Source organism: Silene latifolia, chromosome 10 (assembly GCF_048544455.1).
Source record: "Silene latifolia isolate original U9 population chromosome 10, ASM4854445v1, whole genome shotgun sequence".
NCBI classification, from domain to species: Eukaryota; Viridiplantae; Streptophyta; class Magnoliopsida; order Caryophyllales; family Caryophyllaceae; genus Silene; species Silene latifolia.
This window is the reverse complement of record NC_133535.1, coordinates 162388048-162405167: the sequence shown is the minus strand read 5'-3', so window position 1 is coordinate 162405167 and position 17120 is coordinate 162388048. Positions and strand designations below refer to the sequence as shown.

At 34.3% G+C, this 17120-nt stretch overlaps 3 protein-coding genes across 3 annotated transcripts; all 3 read right to left on the bottom strand.

Moving 5' to 3' along the window:
- Positions 1-7680: 7680 nt before the first annotated feature.
- Positions 7681-10059, bottom strand: LOC141608825 (receptor-like protein EIX2). Its single transcript, XM_074428172.1, has one exon. The coding sequence runs from the start codon at positions 10057-10059 to the stop codon at positions 7681-7683; it is 2379 nt and encodes a 792-aa protein (XP_074284273.1).
- Positions 10060-11912: 1853 nt separating this feature from the next.
- Positions 11913-14495, bottom strand: LOC141608824 (uncharacterized). Its single transcript, XM_074428171.1, has 2 exons — positions 13443-14495; positions 11913-13362 (listed from the first exon to the last, which is right to left on the bottom strand). The coding sequence occupies exons 1-2, from the start codon at positions 14493-14495 to the stop codon at positions 12058-12060; spliced, it is 2358 nt and encodes a 785-aa protein (XP_074284272.1). The 3' UTR covers positions 11913-12057.
- An 847-nt stretch (positions 14496-15342) lies between these two features.
- Positions 15343-16559, bottom strand: LOC141608823 (putative prolyl 4-hydroxylase 12). The gene is made up of 4 exons (XM_074428170.1): positions 16517-16559; positions 16258-16415; positions 16009-16104; positions 15343-15905 (listed from the first exon to the last, which is right to left on the bottom strand). The coding sequence occupies exons 1-4, from the start codon at positions 16557-16559 to the stop codon at positions 15537-15539; spliced, it is 666 nt and encodes a 221-aa protein (XP_074284271.1). The 3' UTR covers positions 15343-15536.
- Positions 16560-17120: the final 561 nt, after the last annotated feature.

The following is a 17120-nucleotide window of genomic DNA, read 5'->3' as shown; positions in this document are numbered from 1 at the left end:
GCTGGGGCTGCTTATGACACCCCCTATAACAATAGTCTTGCCCCCATCTTCTCATTTGAAACAAAAGCCTTCACGCAGACCCCTATTTTTCTTCCCTATTCACACACATGATCTAAAACAATCTGATATCATCCCTTGAAAGATCGATCCTTGTCTTCGAAACTTCTCTCAAATTTATCCAACCAAGTGAAAAACTAAACCCCTACTTCTAGAAAAATCCACACTCCAATGGAAACTAACCCTTGCTCTAGACAATGTGTTTAGAATTAAGATTTTACTTTAATTTGGATTGATGGGGTCAAGATTAAGTTTGCCAGTATGATATTTTGAGGTTTCTTGTTATTATTCATGTTACCTATATGTTTTAATGCAAGCGATATTTTGCTGATAAATAACCTTATTTATTATCACTATCCTCGTTGAACTCACTACCCTCCACAAATACACCCTCCCTCCACCCCACTAATTTACCCGTAAAATAAAACATCAGCCACTGTGATTAGTTCTTACTACTTGAAACAACCTTCAATCCACTACCACTATCACTACCTTTCTGCCACGTTTTACATCTAAGAAGTCATAAATCACATTCACCTCCATGAAAATATGGATCCTCGTCTCCCTTATCGAAGACAATATATTTCTCCTTCAACAAAGAAAAGTTTAAGAAGCAATCTTCCCTCTTATCTCTCTCCTTTTCCCTTCCTAGTCGTTTTCTCGTCCCCTCCCCTACCTTCATTCCAAATACTCAAACAAAGTGTTTAGGTACAATGTTTGTAAACTGAATAAGTTTGAATATTATATATATACACGAACTTTGTTATTTATTTCATTTTGCATAAATAAATCTTACTACCCCCATCTCATTTTTATTGTCCTTTTTTCTTCAAATTTTATTATCTCATAATTATTATCCCCTTTCTAGATCTAGTAAGGAAAAACTTTAGTCAACCAACTCGTCGCAATGAACCTCATTCCCACTCGAAACAACCTTTAGCCCACTACTTAATCCATTCGGTTCACACATAAAACGGTCTAAAATGCAAAGCTTTCATCTCTCCCTTGAAAAGTCCATCTAAGTAACAGAAACCTAACCGCTACTTTCTGAACTTCATCATTTTTACATCCCGTAAAGATTAAGTTGAACATGACAAAAAAATGCAGAAACTTAGGTTTTGTTTGATAACGACAGATTGAACATTTTTTTTAGCATTTTGAGAGTTTTTGCACTATTTAAATAACAAATGTGCTGTTTTGAGTGTTGATCATCGACATATTGAAATAGTAGATTGTGGTGTAATTTCCTGTTTTACATTATGACCTTTAATTAGTACGGAGTATATTATAAGAAACTAAAAATTGAGTTTTTTTTTATCTTTGAGGAAATTAAAGATCAAACTTTATCTTTATCATATTTATAATTAATATTCTTCACTTAAAATATATAAATTTAAGCAAAATCAAATAAGTTAGCTAAAAGTTATAAATCACACATTGTACAAAGCTGTATAATCATTTTTTTTATTAATATGAAATAAATGTCATAAACTTCATGAGAATATTAATGTGGTAGAGAACTATAGAAGAGTTGGCAAGTACGTGACCGCCTTTTAGGTTTAAATTTTTTCATTTATTTTTATATTTTTGCCTAAAGGTGGTTAAAGCATTGTATTATGCATGACGAATATGTCTCACCCTTCCCCAATTTGTATCTCTCCCTAAATTATACAGATGATGTGCTCAATTTACACAAAAAAAAATAAAAAAATATAGCATCAACAATAATTAGTTTGCTCCATATAATTGAATAGTACCGTTTTTTATGCATGTAAATTTGTCAGAAGAAAAGGTTGAGAGAAACGGTCTTCACTATATTACAGAAAGACTACTCTTACCCTTTTATGTGTTTTTCATGACTTTTTTTTAATGTATCTAATAATTTGAATCTTAACCTTATACATATTTCTATAATAAGTGTATCTAACTTACCTTCAAGCCTCATTCAAATCTATTTTATTACTCGTGTTACCATTTTTACTTTAAACTGTAAAACAATCGCACAATAAAGTTTTTCAAAACATTTACTCATTGGTCATAATATGATATTTCAATTCGCAAATTAGTAGTAACTTTCTTTATCTTTTAATACTCCTTGAAAAATAGATATCAAACTTTTTACTTATCAATAATTTGTGAATATCTTATTTAAGTTTTGATTAATATACTTTTATATAATGACAAATGAATGTAAATAATATAATAAAAAATTATCAATAGAAGTTGAAGTGTATTGTGAGGGAAATAACTTTAAAATTAGTAGGAGAAATACATATGACATTTGAAAAATAAACTTCGTATTATGTATAATTAAATATGACATTAGCAATAACAAAAGACGTAGGGGCATATTTCAGCGTTCATTTTACTCTTTACATGAGTAAATTCCATGTAGTATGTATTATGCATGCGCATTTGTCACAACCCAGTTCGGCCTAGGGCCTTTTAGCCTCATAATACCTCATTTTTTTAATCGGAAGTTGTTATAAAATTGGATATTATAAATATATCAAAGTTTTTTTGGCCTTCTAATTTAATAAAAAGTGAACAAATACTAATGAATAATTTTTTAATATTAATAAATTGTAGATAATTAATTTATTTCCTGTTTCTAATAATAAAATTATAAAATAATTAATTAATTCTCATTTCTAATAGGAAAATCATATTCCTAATTATAATAGAGAAATTTTAAATATTTATTATCTCCTAATTCTAATAGTATAATTAGGAAAAATAAGCCTTAATAAATTGTTAATTTATTTCCTATTTCTAATAGGAAAATTGTAAAATAATTAATTAATTCTCAATTCTAATAGGAAAATTATATTCCTAAGTATAATATAAAAATTGTAAATAATTAATTATCTCCTAATTCTAATGCTAATAGTATAATTAGAAAAAAAAGCCTCCTTTAGTTATATATATTGATTGATTTATCTTAAAAAAGAAAAACCAGAGAGTAGGGAAAGCAAGCAGCTCACCAAATCAATCATGTTAGATTATCATCATTCCGCAACTCGAAACCCGATTTGAAGCTCGCTCAAAGAAACCCATTTCATAAACCCTAACCCCTAATTTTCAAGCTGATTTTTGATATAAATTTTGCACTCTGTTACTAATTTGAGGAACCGATTTCATGAATTGCCAGTTGCCACCATAATTGTATTAATTGAATTCAATTTGGGTGATTTTTTATATGCGATGTATGGGTTGTTGAGATCATCACAAAAACTAAGAAAAACAGAGATGCTAGAGAAATCAGGTAATTTTGTGTGTGAAAAGGTTTCCTAATACGGAAATGAGGTACCAAGGTTGGTGATGTGAGTGGTAACTGATAAGGACTCCTATTTTTTAAACAAGTAGTAAGAGGTTTGATTTTTGATTTTTGCAAATGAAAAAGTTAAATTTAAAAGGGGCCAATCCATTAAATTGTCTTTAGTATTGTAAAAGAGATTGCCCCAACTGTCGATAGAATACTCCTGGTTAATACCTAACAAAATACGAAACCTTACTTGTCAACTAGTTTTAGTCCCGTGCAAAAATGCACAGGTTTTAACGTAATATTATTTTCAAGTTATAATAAAACAATATGGTATATAACGATGATACCATGTTACAAATTATACTCAAGCGGATATAATTTCACATGATTGAATATTCAAAAATTTAACTAAATTCATTTAGCAACTCTCCTATAGGATCGTTCTATAGCATATGACTGGTCTAATAGGAGAAAAGCCCAAGCAAAAACATTGAGTTATTAAGTTATTAAGTTTTTGATTTTATTTTGATAACTTTATACTTTATAATGAAAATAACATATTTAAATATGTAAGTTATTAATTGAAAATATAAGGTTATTAAAATAAAAGTATTATTTCATATTTTTATTAAGTAATTTTGTTGTGTCTTATGCTATTGTGTTAGTCTTACCTAAATATAGGTCTTATAGAACGATTTGTGAAATTCCATGGTGAAAATAAATTTCAAAATGCTCATGAATACAATCAAGAAGCCACATCTGCTCACGTGTCATCATAATACTCAAGCATAATCCTACGTGGCAGGTCCATAGCATCAGTAGAAAGAAAGAAGAAGAAAAAAAAAATATGCTAAACTTAAAGAAAAAAAAATATGCTAAACTTAAATTCAACTGAAAATTGGGATGGAATATTCCATAACCCATTCATATCCTATATATATTATAACCTATATATTGTTATTTGCTTTCTAATTTAACTTAAACAAAATAATTTACATTGACTTTATCCTCCAAACAAAGGAAAGTGATTTCCTTTGTTTGAGATTTGTTTGAGAATTTTTCAATAAGAAACGTCATTCACGGAATTATTGACTTTTTACTGGCTAATATTTGAGAATTTTTCAGTAAAAAATATTTATGATTTTTTTTAATAAGAAACGTCATTCACGAAATTTTTCAATATTATATCCTATATACTGTTTTGATTTCATCATACCAATATGAAGATTTACCGAAAATTAAAAAATCAAATGCTAAAATCAAAGACATTATAATTATAATATATGCTATAATTATATTATATGCTACAATCACGACTACAATCAGTTAACGCAGGCAACTAATACTAAAATAGTAAACTTAGAAATCCTGTATTTTACGAAGGAGAGTATGAAATAAAATAAAAAATGAGATCAAATCACAAATCATATCAGTATTGAGAATGAAATTTTGACGAAATTGGCTATCATTAGTGAAACCCTATTACGTACCCTCACTATAAAAATAACAACATCAACCCACACATTTCCATCCACCTCCACCGTTCATTCATATTTTCCAAAAAAACCAAGAAATTTTTTATCAACTTTACCATGGCTTTCAGCTGCACTCCGGTTACAATCGGTAATATACAAATTTTAATGTAAGACTATCTTTATATATTTTTAAAAATTGTGTAATAGATAATTAAATGTGTACTAATTTTAGTGTAAGTCTTGATCATAGTACTGAACACGATATAGCTCAAAGATGAATAATTATTCGAAAATAATTACGTAAATCTTTAAACTATTTATTTTTGCAAATATTAACCATACCCATCTAACCTCTAAAAACAGACCCGTAAATTTCACGGGTTTTAACCTAGTCCAATATAAATCATGATACAAATTAATAATTTAGATGCTCATAAGTCCAAAATCTTAAACTAAGCCCAAAATAAAATGAACACTAAACTAAACATAAAACAAATTCCATAATTAAAAACCCAAACTCACACTCACTAACCAAACACAAAAAAATTACCCAAACTTTAACTCTCAATTTCATTCACCCTCCCATTTCTGGCTCTTCCTAGTTCATACCCCTGTCATTCATCTACCTCAATCATATACTCAAGTAAATGCTCACTTATGTTATTTTTCACCATTCATCTACCTTCCCCCATCTCTTATTATTTTTCTTTTTAAAAATTTTTTTTACATCAAAGACCTTCAATAATTGGCAAAGATTCATGTAAGTATATGCTACAATTTAATATATGTGTAATTTGTAAATTAATAACTTTAAATTGTTTTGTAAATTGATTTTTCTAATCATAATTTATTTGCATGTTTATATTTAAATAATTCAAAATTAAAATAATATTCTGTTTTTGTTGAATATTTTTTTGGAAATAAAAGATAAAACCTTTTTCATTATTTATGTACTTTAAGCATTTTTTCATTTACTCTTGTGTTTTCTTTTATGTTCCTTTTTCATTAATATATGTACTCTATTTTATGTCACATAATTTTTGTAATTTTTTAACTGATTCACATTAATTTTTTAAATTAATTCATATTTTACAATTTATTTTTATAATAGTATCATTTATTAATGTATTGATTTGTATAGTTATGAATTTATATAGTGATTTAGATTCTGCAGAATTGTTGTAGAGTTGGAGAAAGAAATAAAAGCTCCCTAAAAATGAGGAAGACACGATTGGAACACAAATAAGATCCTACAACCTGTTGTACAGTAGCATTGTACAACAGGCCCATATATATACATATATATTACATATTAAACAATTTAGGCCCAATAAAAGAAAAAATTCTACACAACTCCTTTTTCCCTAATTCTGATTTCTCTCTAGTCGACAAACCCTTCTCTTTCTTTTCTCTAAATTTCTATTAAACGACAGTCGACAATCCTCTCTTTTCTATAATTCTGATTCTAATATGATAAAAGGGAAGCAGTTAGCATCATAATCAAGAAGAAAAACGCATCTAACAATATTTTGGTGAACGAGAAGCAATTTACATCATCATCAAGACGGAAAAATGGATCTAACAATACTTTGAGGTAATTTTCTACATCAATCATACGAACTATTATTAGAAGAATACAAACTAAAAAAATACGAGTACATAAGAATACGAGCTATTAAGATAAGAATACGAGCTAATGTAAAAAAAAATATGAGCTTAAAAGAATCACGAACTTAAAAATAGGAGCACATAAGGATACGAGCTATTAAGATAAGAATACGAGTTAATGTAAAAAAAATACGAGTTTAAAAGAATCACGAGCTTAAAAATACGAGCACATAAGAATACGAGTTATTAAGATAAGAATACGAGCTAATGTAAAAAGAATACGAGCTTAAAAGGATCAAGAGCTTTAAAATACGAGCACATAAGAATACGAGTTATAAAGATAAGAACACGAGCTAATGTAAAAAGAATACGAGCTTCAACTATTTTCATGCTTTATAATTTTGGATAAAAAAAATTCCTTTCTCACGAGTCATGTCCTATGATTTGTTCCGCATAGTTAATTAATTATAATAATTTAAGGAGTATGATTCATTAAGATGGAGAGTAGTTAGAAAAATATGGAAGCAGTAGATGAGAGAATGGGGGATTGGATTGAAAATTTGATTATGTTATTTTTTTTTTTGTAAAAGTATTTGAAAAAAGACTAAAATACCCTTGGATGTACAATAGCATTGTACATCCAGTTGTATAGTCTTGGAACTGCGATTGGAAAGAGAAACAAATGCATTTTTTTTCATAAATTCAAGGAACCAATAAGAGGGCTTTAAAAGACCCATCTTTTATAAAAGTTTGATGGCTCGGAGTTGATCAATATCTCGGCCACAGCACACCATGGGTTCACATAAGAGCAAAATAAGTTTAAGAGTTTTGTACGCGAAAAATGGACAGCAGAGAATACTACAAGGAAATGAGGGACATAAGGAAAGTCTAGGAACAATAAGGTATGAAATCGAAAGCCAGTGTTCTGGAACATACCAATTAGCGACCAGCAATGTTCGGATTTAATCAAGTTATGTTAATTCCATTTGTTCTACAATAATTGCTATGGATTAAACAAAAAGATAAAGATTTCAGCTTCGGCCATAAATGTTATGGATTAAACAAGGATTAGCTCTGCTTACAATACCTTTTACAGGTGCGATTATTTAAATGATCAAACTCAATCAGTTTCTATAATAATATACTCATGCTTCTATAATACGAGTAGTATACTAATATGCTATAGTATTATAGTACAGGGTAGAACACTAGCGCACTACACTTGGAGAACAAGAAGAAACGAAAATGTTTGCGAAAAATAAAAAATGAACCATCTCATTTCCTGTTGATCCTCCTAGCTTTGGCCACCCTCACTGCAACTACCACATACAACCAGTTATAACCATCTTCCACACGCCGGAAAACTGCATGCCTCCACCTCCTTTTCAACACCAAACTCCCAACAACACCCCAAAAACCAGTCGCAAATCCCGACATCACAACCAGGACCAGCTCCATTTTCTCAAGCTTCCCCTTATTATCGCCTTTGCCTCTATTGCTCTTATCCTTGTCTTGCTCGTTCACTTTACTTTTACACTTCTTAGGCAAAAAATCACCACAAAGATAAGGATTTCCGGCATATATTGAAGCCTGGTCAGACAGGACTTGTAGCTGATTGCCAGTCGGGATTGGGCCGGATAAATTGTTGTAGGAGAGGTTAAGATGGCTTAACATAGGTATTTCACCTATGCTTGTTGGGATTCTTCCCGTGAGTTCATTCATTGACAAGTCAAGTGAGATCAATGACTTCAAATCCCCAATATTCCCGGGAATCATTCCAGATAGCTGATTATATGACAAGTTGAGATTTAACAAGCCAACGATCTTTGTCAAGTTATCAGGAATGCTACCTATCAAGTTATTGCAGGAGAGGTCTATATCCACCAAATATAGTTGCGTGCTTGTATATGCACGCTCTATTCCCTGAATTACCTCACTAATAGCATCATTGAAATGGCTAGCTTGTGACAGATTAAGGGTCATGGCTGTAAGGTTACTTAAACAAGGAGGAATGGATCCCGTAAAATGGTTATGTCCAAGGTCTACGATTTGGAGATGAGGCAAAGAGCATATATGCCTAGGAATAGTGCCACTAAACTTGTTTCCTCTTAGCCTAAGTATTTGTAGTTCCTTCAATTTTTCGGCACTAAACCACTTAAGCATTTTGCCTGAGAGATTATTTCCACCAATGTCTAAAACTTTCAAATTTGTGAGACTCCTCAAGCATGAAGGCATTTCTCCAATGAGCATGTTGTCATTCAAATGCAAGTAAAATTCCACACCAACACCATTTTGGTAGGAACCACTATTATTAAAGCAAGGAATATGTCCTTTTAGCTTGTTGTAGGAGAGACGTACAAATGAAAGACTTGACAAATTGGCTAAACAATTTGGAATTTCGCCTGATAAACTATTATTATTGATGTCTAGAGAATTTAACAACTCAAGTTGGCACAAAGAATTGGGGATTTGACCACTAATTTGATTATTAGAAAGGATCAGAGTTGTCAAGTTGGGCATTATTTGACCTAAACCTTCTAGAAGTGGCCCAGATATAAAATTATTTGTGAGATCTATGAAGTTAGCAGAGCGATATACTTCAGATTTACTGCCATTGGACAAAAATTCCCCTGACAGAGAGTTATTAGAGAGGTATATTGCAATAAAGTTGATAGGGAAAATAATAGGCCCACAAAGCTTGTTGTTAGAAAGAAGCACAAAGTCAAGTTGTTGCATTGTATGAAACCAGCTGGGCATAAGCCCGGAGATATTTGCATTTGTTAAAAGGAGCTCTGATAGGTTCTTTTGAGTTTGAAGCCATGGTGGAATTTCTCCGTTGATTTTGCAGGTATCAGCACCTAAGTATTGAAGTTGGAAAGGGGGCACCCAATCAGAAGACAGGTTGAGTGTTAGCATCGTATCAATCATGTCTAAAACTATCAAGCTTGAGAGGTTAACAAAGTGCGATTCAGACAAAACTGTACCTTCCATTCGATTGAACGCAATATTTAGACTTTGCAGCTCGGAAAGTTTACCTATTGATGTTGGTATTTTGCCACTCAACTGATTACCAAAAAGATTAAAGTACTTCAAGTTTGACAGCTTCCCTAATGATGCTGGAATCTCACCCAATAACTTGTTATCAGCAAGATCAAGGTGTTGTAGTTTAGTGAGGTTACCTAGTTCATATGGAATTAACCCACCAAGGGAAGCAAATGAGAGATCGAGATACCTGAGTTGCTTCATCAGACCCATAAATATTGGAATTGAGCCATAACTGAAGTTATTGAAGCTGAGGTCCAAGCTATCAAGTTGTCTCAGCTCAAGCAAATACACTATGGATTCAAGCTTCTCCATTTTAAGCAAGTTATTAGTGTCGCTTCCATAAAGATCGAGCTGGATAACATGGCCGGACGTGTTATCACAACCCACCCGGCTCCATTTGCAACATTCATCACCTTTCCACGAAGATGAAACATCTTTGTCGAAATAGGTGAGGTTGTGCTTGAAGTTGAGCAGGGCTGCTCTTTCAGAAGGTATACACCTCAAGGTTGAGTTGCTGGGTGAGTTACCCGCCTTACAGCTACACCATCTAGTAGTATTGAAAAAGATGAATGTGTAAATCAGTAGGCAAGTTTTTACTATATTCCCCATTGTTTTCAAGGTAGAGTAATAACGATAATGTAGTATTGTATATATTTTGTTTACTTTATACTCGCTCCGTCCCGATCAATTGTTATCCTTTGGTTTTGGCAACAATTCTAAAGTTGACAAGTGGACCAAATTATAAGTTGACAAGTGGACCAAATTGAGTGTGAAAAATCAAATTGCTCATCAAATGCAATCCTAAAATAGAAAGGACAACAATTCATTAAGACACCCAAAAATGGAAAAAGACAACATAACATGCTTGATGGGTATCCTGAGTCAAGACGGATCGAATGTACCCAAACTTGTATTAACAAAACACAAATTCTCATTTAAGACGGATATAGAGGCCGTCTAAAGTTGACTAAGGCAAGACTTATAATAGTCAATACTACTATACTACCTAATAACTGCAACTAATCAACTTATGGTCAGACTTTGAAGTCTTCTCCATTACACAAAAACAAACAAACGAATGAATTATGATTAGCGACGACTAGAGAAGACTTTGACTAAGTCAATATGCGACGAGTATGACTGATGATCCTAATTTGTGAGGTGTCCGGCAGCAACATAATGTGAGTCTCATGTAAAACGGTTTTATAATAATTGTTTGTAAAGAAACATCACAACAATAATCAAATAACCAACTTGCTCGTACGAGTAAGTCTCTCATAAAAGCGATTTATATTAAAAAAGAAAAACCAGAAAGTAGGGAAAGAAAGTAGCTCACCAAATCAATGAAGTTGGATTATCATCATTCGGAGTCTAAATCCTCAAGACGGAAACCGATCTCAAGGTCGCTCAAAGAAACCCTTAATCTCATAAACCCTAATCCCTAATTTTCAAGCTGATTTTTGATAAAAAAAATTGCACTTTGTTACTAATTTGAGGAACCGATTTCACGAATTGCCAGTTGCCACCATAATTGTATTAATTGAATTCAATTTGGGTGATTTTTTATGACCATGTTTTGTGTTGACAACAAGCACAAAAACTAAGAAAAACAGAGATGCTAGAGAAATCGGGTAATTTTGTGTGTGAAAAGGTTTCCCAATACGGAAATGAGGTACCAAAGTTGGTGATGTGACTGGTAACTGATAAGGACTTCTATTTCTTAAACAAGTAGTAAGAGGTTTGATTTTTGATTTTTGCAAATGAAAAAGTTAAATTTAAAAGGGGTCAATCCATTAAATTGTCTTTAGTATTTTAAAAGAGATTGCCCCAACTGTCGATAGAATACTCCTGGTTAATACCTAAAAAAATACGAAATCTTACTTATCAATTGGTTTTAGGATGGAATCTCATTTGCTTGTTGGTCAATCTCATACACATAGTTCTATATCCCTACACAACTACACGTCAATCATGTTTAGTTTATCTAAATTAGTTGTTTAATAATGTGTCATTTAAATATCGGTTCTTCTTAGTAGTAGAGTCGGTATCACCGGATGCAAGCCTCGCATCTCATTAAAATTTTCTATGTCAAATAGTTTCTTAGTAAAATAGACATGTAACTTATGAATTATGATTGTTTAGCCTCGTATTGATCATGCCGACTTGCTGTAGAAAAAAGTCAATAGTTGGGACTTGCCTCCTCATTGGCATAATGTAATGATTGCCCATTACATTTTTTCTTCACTTTTCCCCCGATAATATTAGTTGGACATTTGCTCGTTCGCCCTTAATTGATTGATTTATGCGTTCGGCCTAAAAGAACCATTATCTAGGCAATTCATTCATCAAGATTACTAAACAAAAATTACACTTAATAATCTTTATCATAATACACTCGTACCAGAATCATAATTATATGCCGTAATACAGGCGTACACACACTACACCGGACACCACCAAACACCAATAAAGTGCATTACACTTGGTTTGCACAAAAGCAAAGGTAGTAAACAACAAGAAACGAGGAAAATTAAGGTAGTACAAAACATAACAGCTAGTGTGCTACAATGCTAGCCTCATTATTGGATACCCAACTGTATTACCATCTTATCTCCTGTTAATCCTCGCTTTGACCACCCTCGCCTTTAGAACAAGTATCACATACAACCAATTATAACCATCCTCGAGACGCTGGAAAACTGCATGCCTCCACCTTGTATTCAACGCCAAACTCCCAACAACACCCCAAAAACCAGTAGCAAATCCCGACATTACTACCAGGTCCAACCCCATTTTCTCGAGTTTCTCCTTATTATCGCCTTTGCCTTTATTGCTCCTACCCTTATCTTGCTCATCCACTTTGCTTTTACACTTCTTAAGTAGAAAATCACCACAGAGATCAGGATTTCCGGCATATATTGAGGCTTGATCAGATAGAGTTTGCAGCTGATTGCCCGTCGGGATTGGGCCTGATAAATTGTTGTATGACAAGTCAAGGTGGCTCAAGCAATATAGTTCCCCCATGCTGGTAGGGATACTTCCCCTAAGCTTATTCTTTGACAAGTCCAATGATATCAATGACCTCAAACCCCCAATATTATTAGGAATAGTTCCAGATAACTGATTATGCGACAAGTTGAGACTCAACAAGCTGGACATCTTTGTCACGTCGTTAGGAATGCTTCCGACCAAGTTATTGCAAGAGAGGTCTATATCCACCAAATACGGTAGCGTGCTGGTATATGCACGCTCTATTCCTTGAATTACCTCACTAACACCACTTGTATCCAAATCCTGATCTGATGTATCAATATTAGTCAGTGAAGTCATTGCTCTAAGGTTACTTAAACAACGAGGAATGGATCCTGAAAAACGATTATGGGCAAGATCTAGGGTTTGGAGCTGAGGCAAGGAGCATAATTGCCTAGGAATAGTGCCACTAAACTTGTTTTTTCTAAGCCTAAGTATTTTCAGTTCCTTAAATTTTACGGAACTAAACCACTTGATCATTTTGCCGGAGAGATGATTTTCACCAATGTCTAAAACTTTCAGATTTGTGATATCGCTCAAGCATGAAGGGATCTCTCCGCTCAACATGTTGTCATTCAAATGCAAATAAAATTCATTGTTAAAACTATAACTCGTATTAAAGCAGGGAATATTTCCTTTGAGCTTGTTGTACGAGAGACTTACTAGTGTAAGACTTGAAATGTTGGCGAAACAATTTGGAATTTCGCCCGATAAACTATTATTTTGAATATCTAAAAATTCCAACCACATAAGTTGGCAAAAAGAATTGGGGATTAGACCACTAATTTTATTATTAGAAAGGATGACGGTTTCCAGGTTGGGCATTATATGACCTACACCTTCTAGTAGTGGCCCAGAGAATAAATTATTTGAGAGATCTATCTCTTGAGCAATAGGATATACTTCTGTTTTACTGTTAGTTGGGAAAACCCCAGACAAGGAATTATTAGAGAGGTGGATACCGTAAAAGTTGATGGGAAAATAGGAAAGCCGCTAAGGTGGTTGTTAGAAAGATCCACAAACCCAAGTTGTTGAAATGTATGAAACCAGCTAGGCATGATCCCGGAGATATTTGCATCAGACAATATGAGTCCTGATAGGTTCTTTTGAGTTTGAAGCCATGGCGGAAGTTGTCCGTTGATTTTGCAGCTATCGGCATCAAATGTTAAAAGTTGGAATGGAGGCACCCAAGCAGAAGAGAGGTTAAGGGTTAGCATGGTATCAGACATGTCTAGTACTGTCAAACTTGAGAGATTAGCAAAGTGGGGTTCAGACAAAACTCTACCATTTAATGAATTGGAGGTAATATCTAAAGTTTTCAGCTTGGAAAGTTTTCCTATTGATGTTAGTATTTTTCCACTCAGTAGATTACTAGAAAGATCTAAGTACTCCAAGTTTGATGGAAACGTAAGGGAGGATGTATTTGAGGTCAAATTATTTGTTGAAAGATATAGTTTCTTCAAACTTGATAGATTCCCCAAAAATGCTGGAATCTCACCTGATAACTTGTTATTAGAAAGATCAAGGACAAGCAGGTTAGTGAGGTTACCTAATCCATTAGGAATTGATCCACCAAGGGAAGCAGAATTGAGATTGAGATGCCTGAGTTGCTTCATAAAACCCATAAATCTCGGTACTGGCCTATAACTGAAGTTATTGCGGCTCAAGTCCAAGCTCTGCAGTTGTTTCAGCTCAAGCAAATACTCGAGCTTCTCCATTTTAAGCACGTGATTAGTGTCGTCTCCGTTAAGATGGAGCTCGAGAATGTGGCCGGTTGTGTTATCACAGACCACCCCTGTCCATTTACAGCATTCCTCACCTTCCCATGAAGATGAAACATCTTTGTCGAAAAAGGTGAGGTTGTGGTTGAAGTTGAGCAGGGCCGCTCTTTCAGAAGGTTTACACCGCAAGGCTGAGTTGTTGGGTGAGTTACCCGCCTTACAGCTACACCATCTAGTAGTATTGAAAAAGATGAATGTGTAAATCAGTAGGCAAGTTTTTACCAAATTCCTCATTGTTTTGAAGGTACAGTGATAACGATAATGTAGTATGTATTTTTTGTTTAGTTTATACAACTGATGGACAACGAATAAATAGCCTACATGCTACTGTCAGTATCGTCTACTGAATTAGTGCGACAGCATCACCCTAATGCTTGGTGGGTTCCCGAGTTCAAACGCAGCTTAAACTTGTATTAACAATAAAGAGACGGTCGCAGTTGACGAAGGCAATACTTATTAACAGTCAATACTACCGTCTACTGAGTACTATTCTAGATTTCTAGATATAAAGATATGAACTTTAGTAAAGGGTGCTTTCAAGGTTATTAATGAAGAAGCTGTCTACTTAATAACGGCAACTAACAACCAACTACTGGTCAGACTTTTGAAGACTTCGCCAGTATCATTCGGGGATCCAAATACGCTCATACAAAGAACTTCGCAATACTCCATTTGTCCCAATCATTTGTTACCTTTTTAAATTTTAATGTGGACTTTACTCCTATTTTACCTATGAAACGAACATCTCTCTCTTAAAGTGTATATCGAAACTACCATAAGAACTAAAACAACAAAATTTAGAAATTTAATTTTCGGGTAAATCTCTTATAAAACAATGTGATATTAGATCCCACATTGACCGGAATAATGTGAAACACATGGAATATCGACGAAAAAATTAAGGAAATCAGGAATGTGGTGGGAAGAAGTGGTAGCTGAAGACTGGAAGGTGAAAAATGAGGAAGAAGAGGTGACGTTTTAAGGCCAATAGAGTATCCCACTTCCCTGAATTTCCATTTGTTCGACTCCATTACCGTGATAACAATTAGCCTCATCTCACACGGCCCTTTAATGAGTTCGATGAAACAAAACACCATACTTGGTGTGCAAGAAGCAGCGAAACGAAGTTGAAAAAAGAATAATGACAGAATCGATTAAAAAAAAATGTCGGGCACAGCTAGCTAACCGAGTCAAGAATGGCACAGCACGGTAAGGTGCTAAATCTTGCGTGAACCCAAGGCTCGCTATGTAACTATCCACTAGTGAGTGTTTGGATCAGCAGACTTTGCAGCTCTTTCGACATGTCCCGTAATAATCAGGAGACCCAACCATGAATACTGCATTTCTTTGGCATTCCCCTAATGCAGCCCATTTTGAGCAGCTTTCGTCTTCATCCGTGCAGTCACTGTTTTCGTGATCAGTTGGAGCAGTAATCCCACTGACTGCTCTCAGGTAAAATACTTTGACAGCAGACCACATTCCGCCTTCAGTCACCGGGTTTCTCTCGTGGAGGCTCCTTTTGTCAGGAGATGCATTTGGGTGGACATTGAAGAATAGAATAGCGTTTCCTTTAACGGGTTTCAGTAAATTGTTACGGCTAACAGAGTAAGGCCACAACTTGCTCTTCAGTCCCGAGGTTTTGATCTGCATTATGGAGTGTCTAATGTAAAACAAATAAATTGGACAAGCTTCTCATATTGTGGAGTGCAGGGTAGCAAGCGGACAGTGCAAAAAGATTTATTCTCACCTGAGATTCAGGGAAGGAAATCTCACCACCCCGAGAAGTGTTTGAAAGACTCAAGATTACAGTCGCCATCAAAGGTATTACCCATAATATTGTATCCTAGTAAATATAGCAAAGATAAATGTATAAAATCAATTAGTACATAAATCTTGTATAGGCTCCCTTTTCCTTCCTCAAATAAACCCCTAGGATTAGTATATATATGCTCCTCATAAGCTGTAAACATTCATTCATTTTATATACATACATTACCTTTCTTATATGGTATCCACGAGCACACGATCCGCCAAAAACCTCCTCAAACCCCGTCGACCTTCCTTCAAACGCCAAATCTCCACCAAACCCGCCTCCTCCACCATGACAAACAACCAGGAACTGTCCGTCCCAAACCCCCACGACGCCACTGCTCCCTTAACTTCGTTGAATCTGAATCACTGTGTAAAGCTCACTCCAATGAATTACACATCCTGGTATTTTCAACTGACTAATATCTTTTTTGGTTTTAGTTTACTTGGATTCCTCGATGGATCCAACCCGGCACCATCACCCACCATTGTGGGTGATGACAAAACCGAAAAACCCAACCCTTCTTACTTTACATGGCTTAAACAAGACGGGTTGATATTGGGTGCTCTTATGGGTACTCTTTCATCAACTGTCCAAGCCCTTATCATCCGCGCAAAAACCTCAAAAGAAGCGTGGGATATTCTTGCACAAACCTATGCAAACCCCTCTCGTGCTCATATTTTACAATTAAAAGACCGTCTAGATTCGATTGTCAAAACCTCCGATCAATCGATAACCGATTATATCAATACCTTCAAAGCCTGTGTAGACCAACTTGCCCTAATGGGCAAAATTATCGACCCCGAAGACATCATATCAAAGGTTCTTCGCGGCCTTGATTACAAAGTCTTCAAACCCGTTATCGACACGGTTCGTGCCCGTGACAACCCAATCACGTTTGAAGCTCTCCACGAAAAACTACTTCAACATGAACTTTTAATCAAACAATAAAAACCCGATACTGACATATTCAATCCTACTGCTAATGCCGCTTACCGTCAAAACTACTATGGCAACCACCGTCAAAACCATTCGAACCACCCTAATCA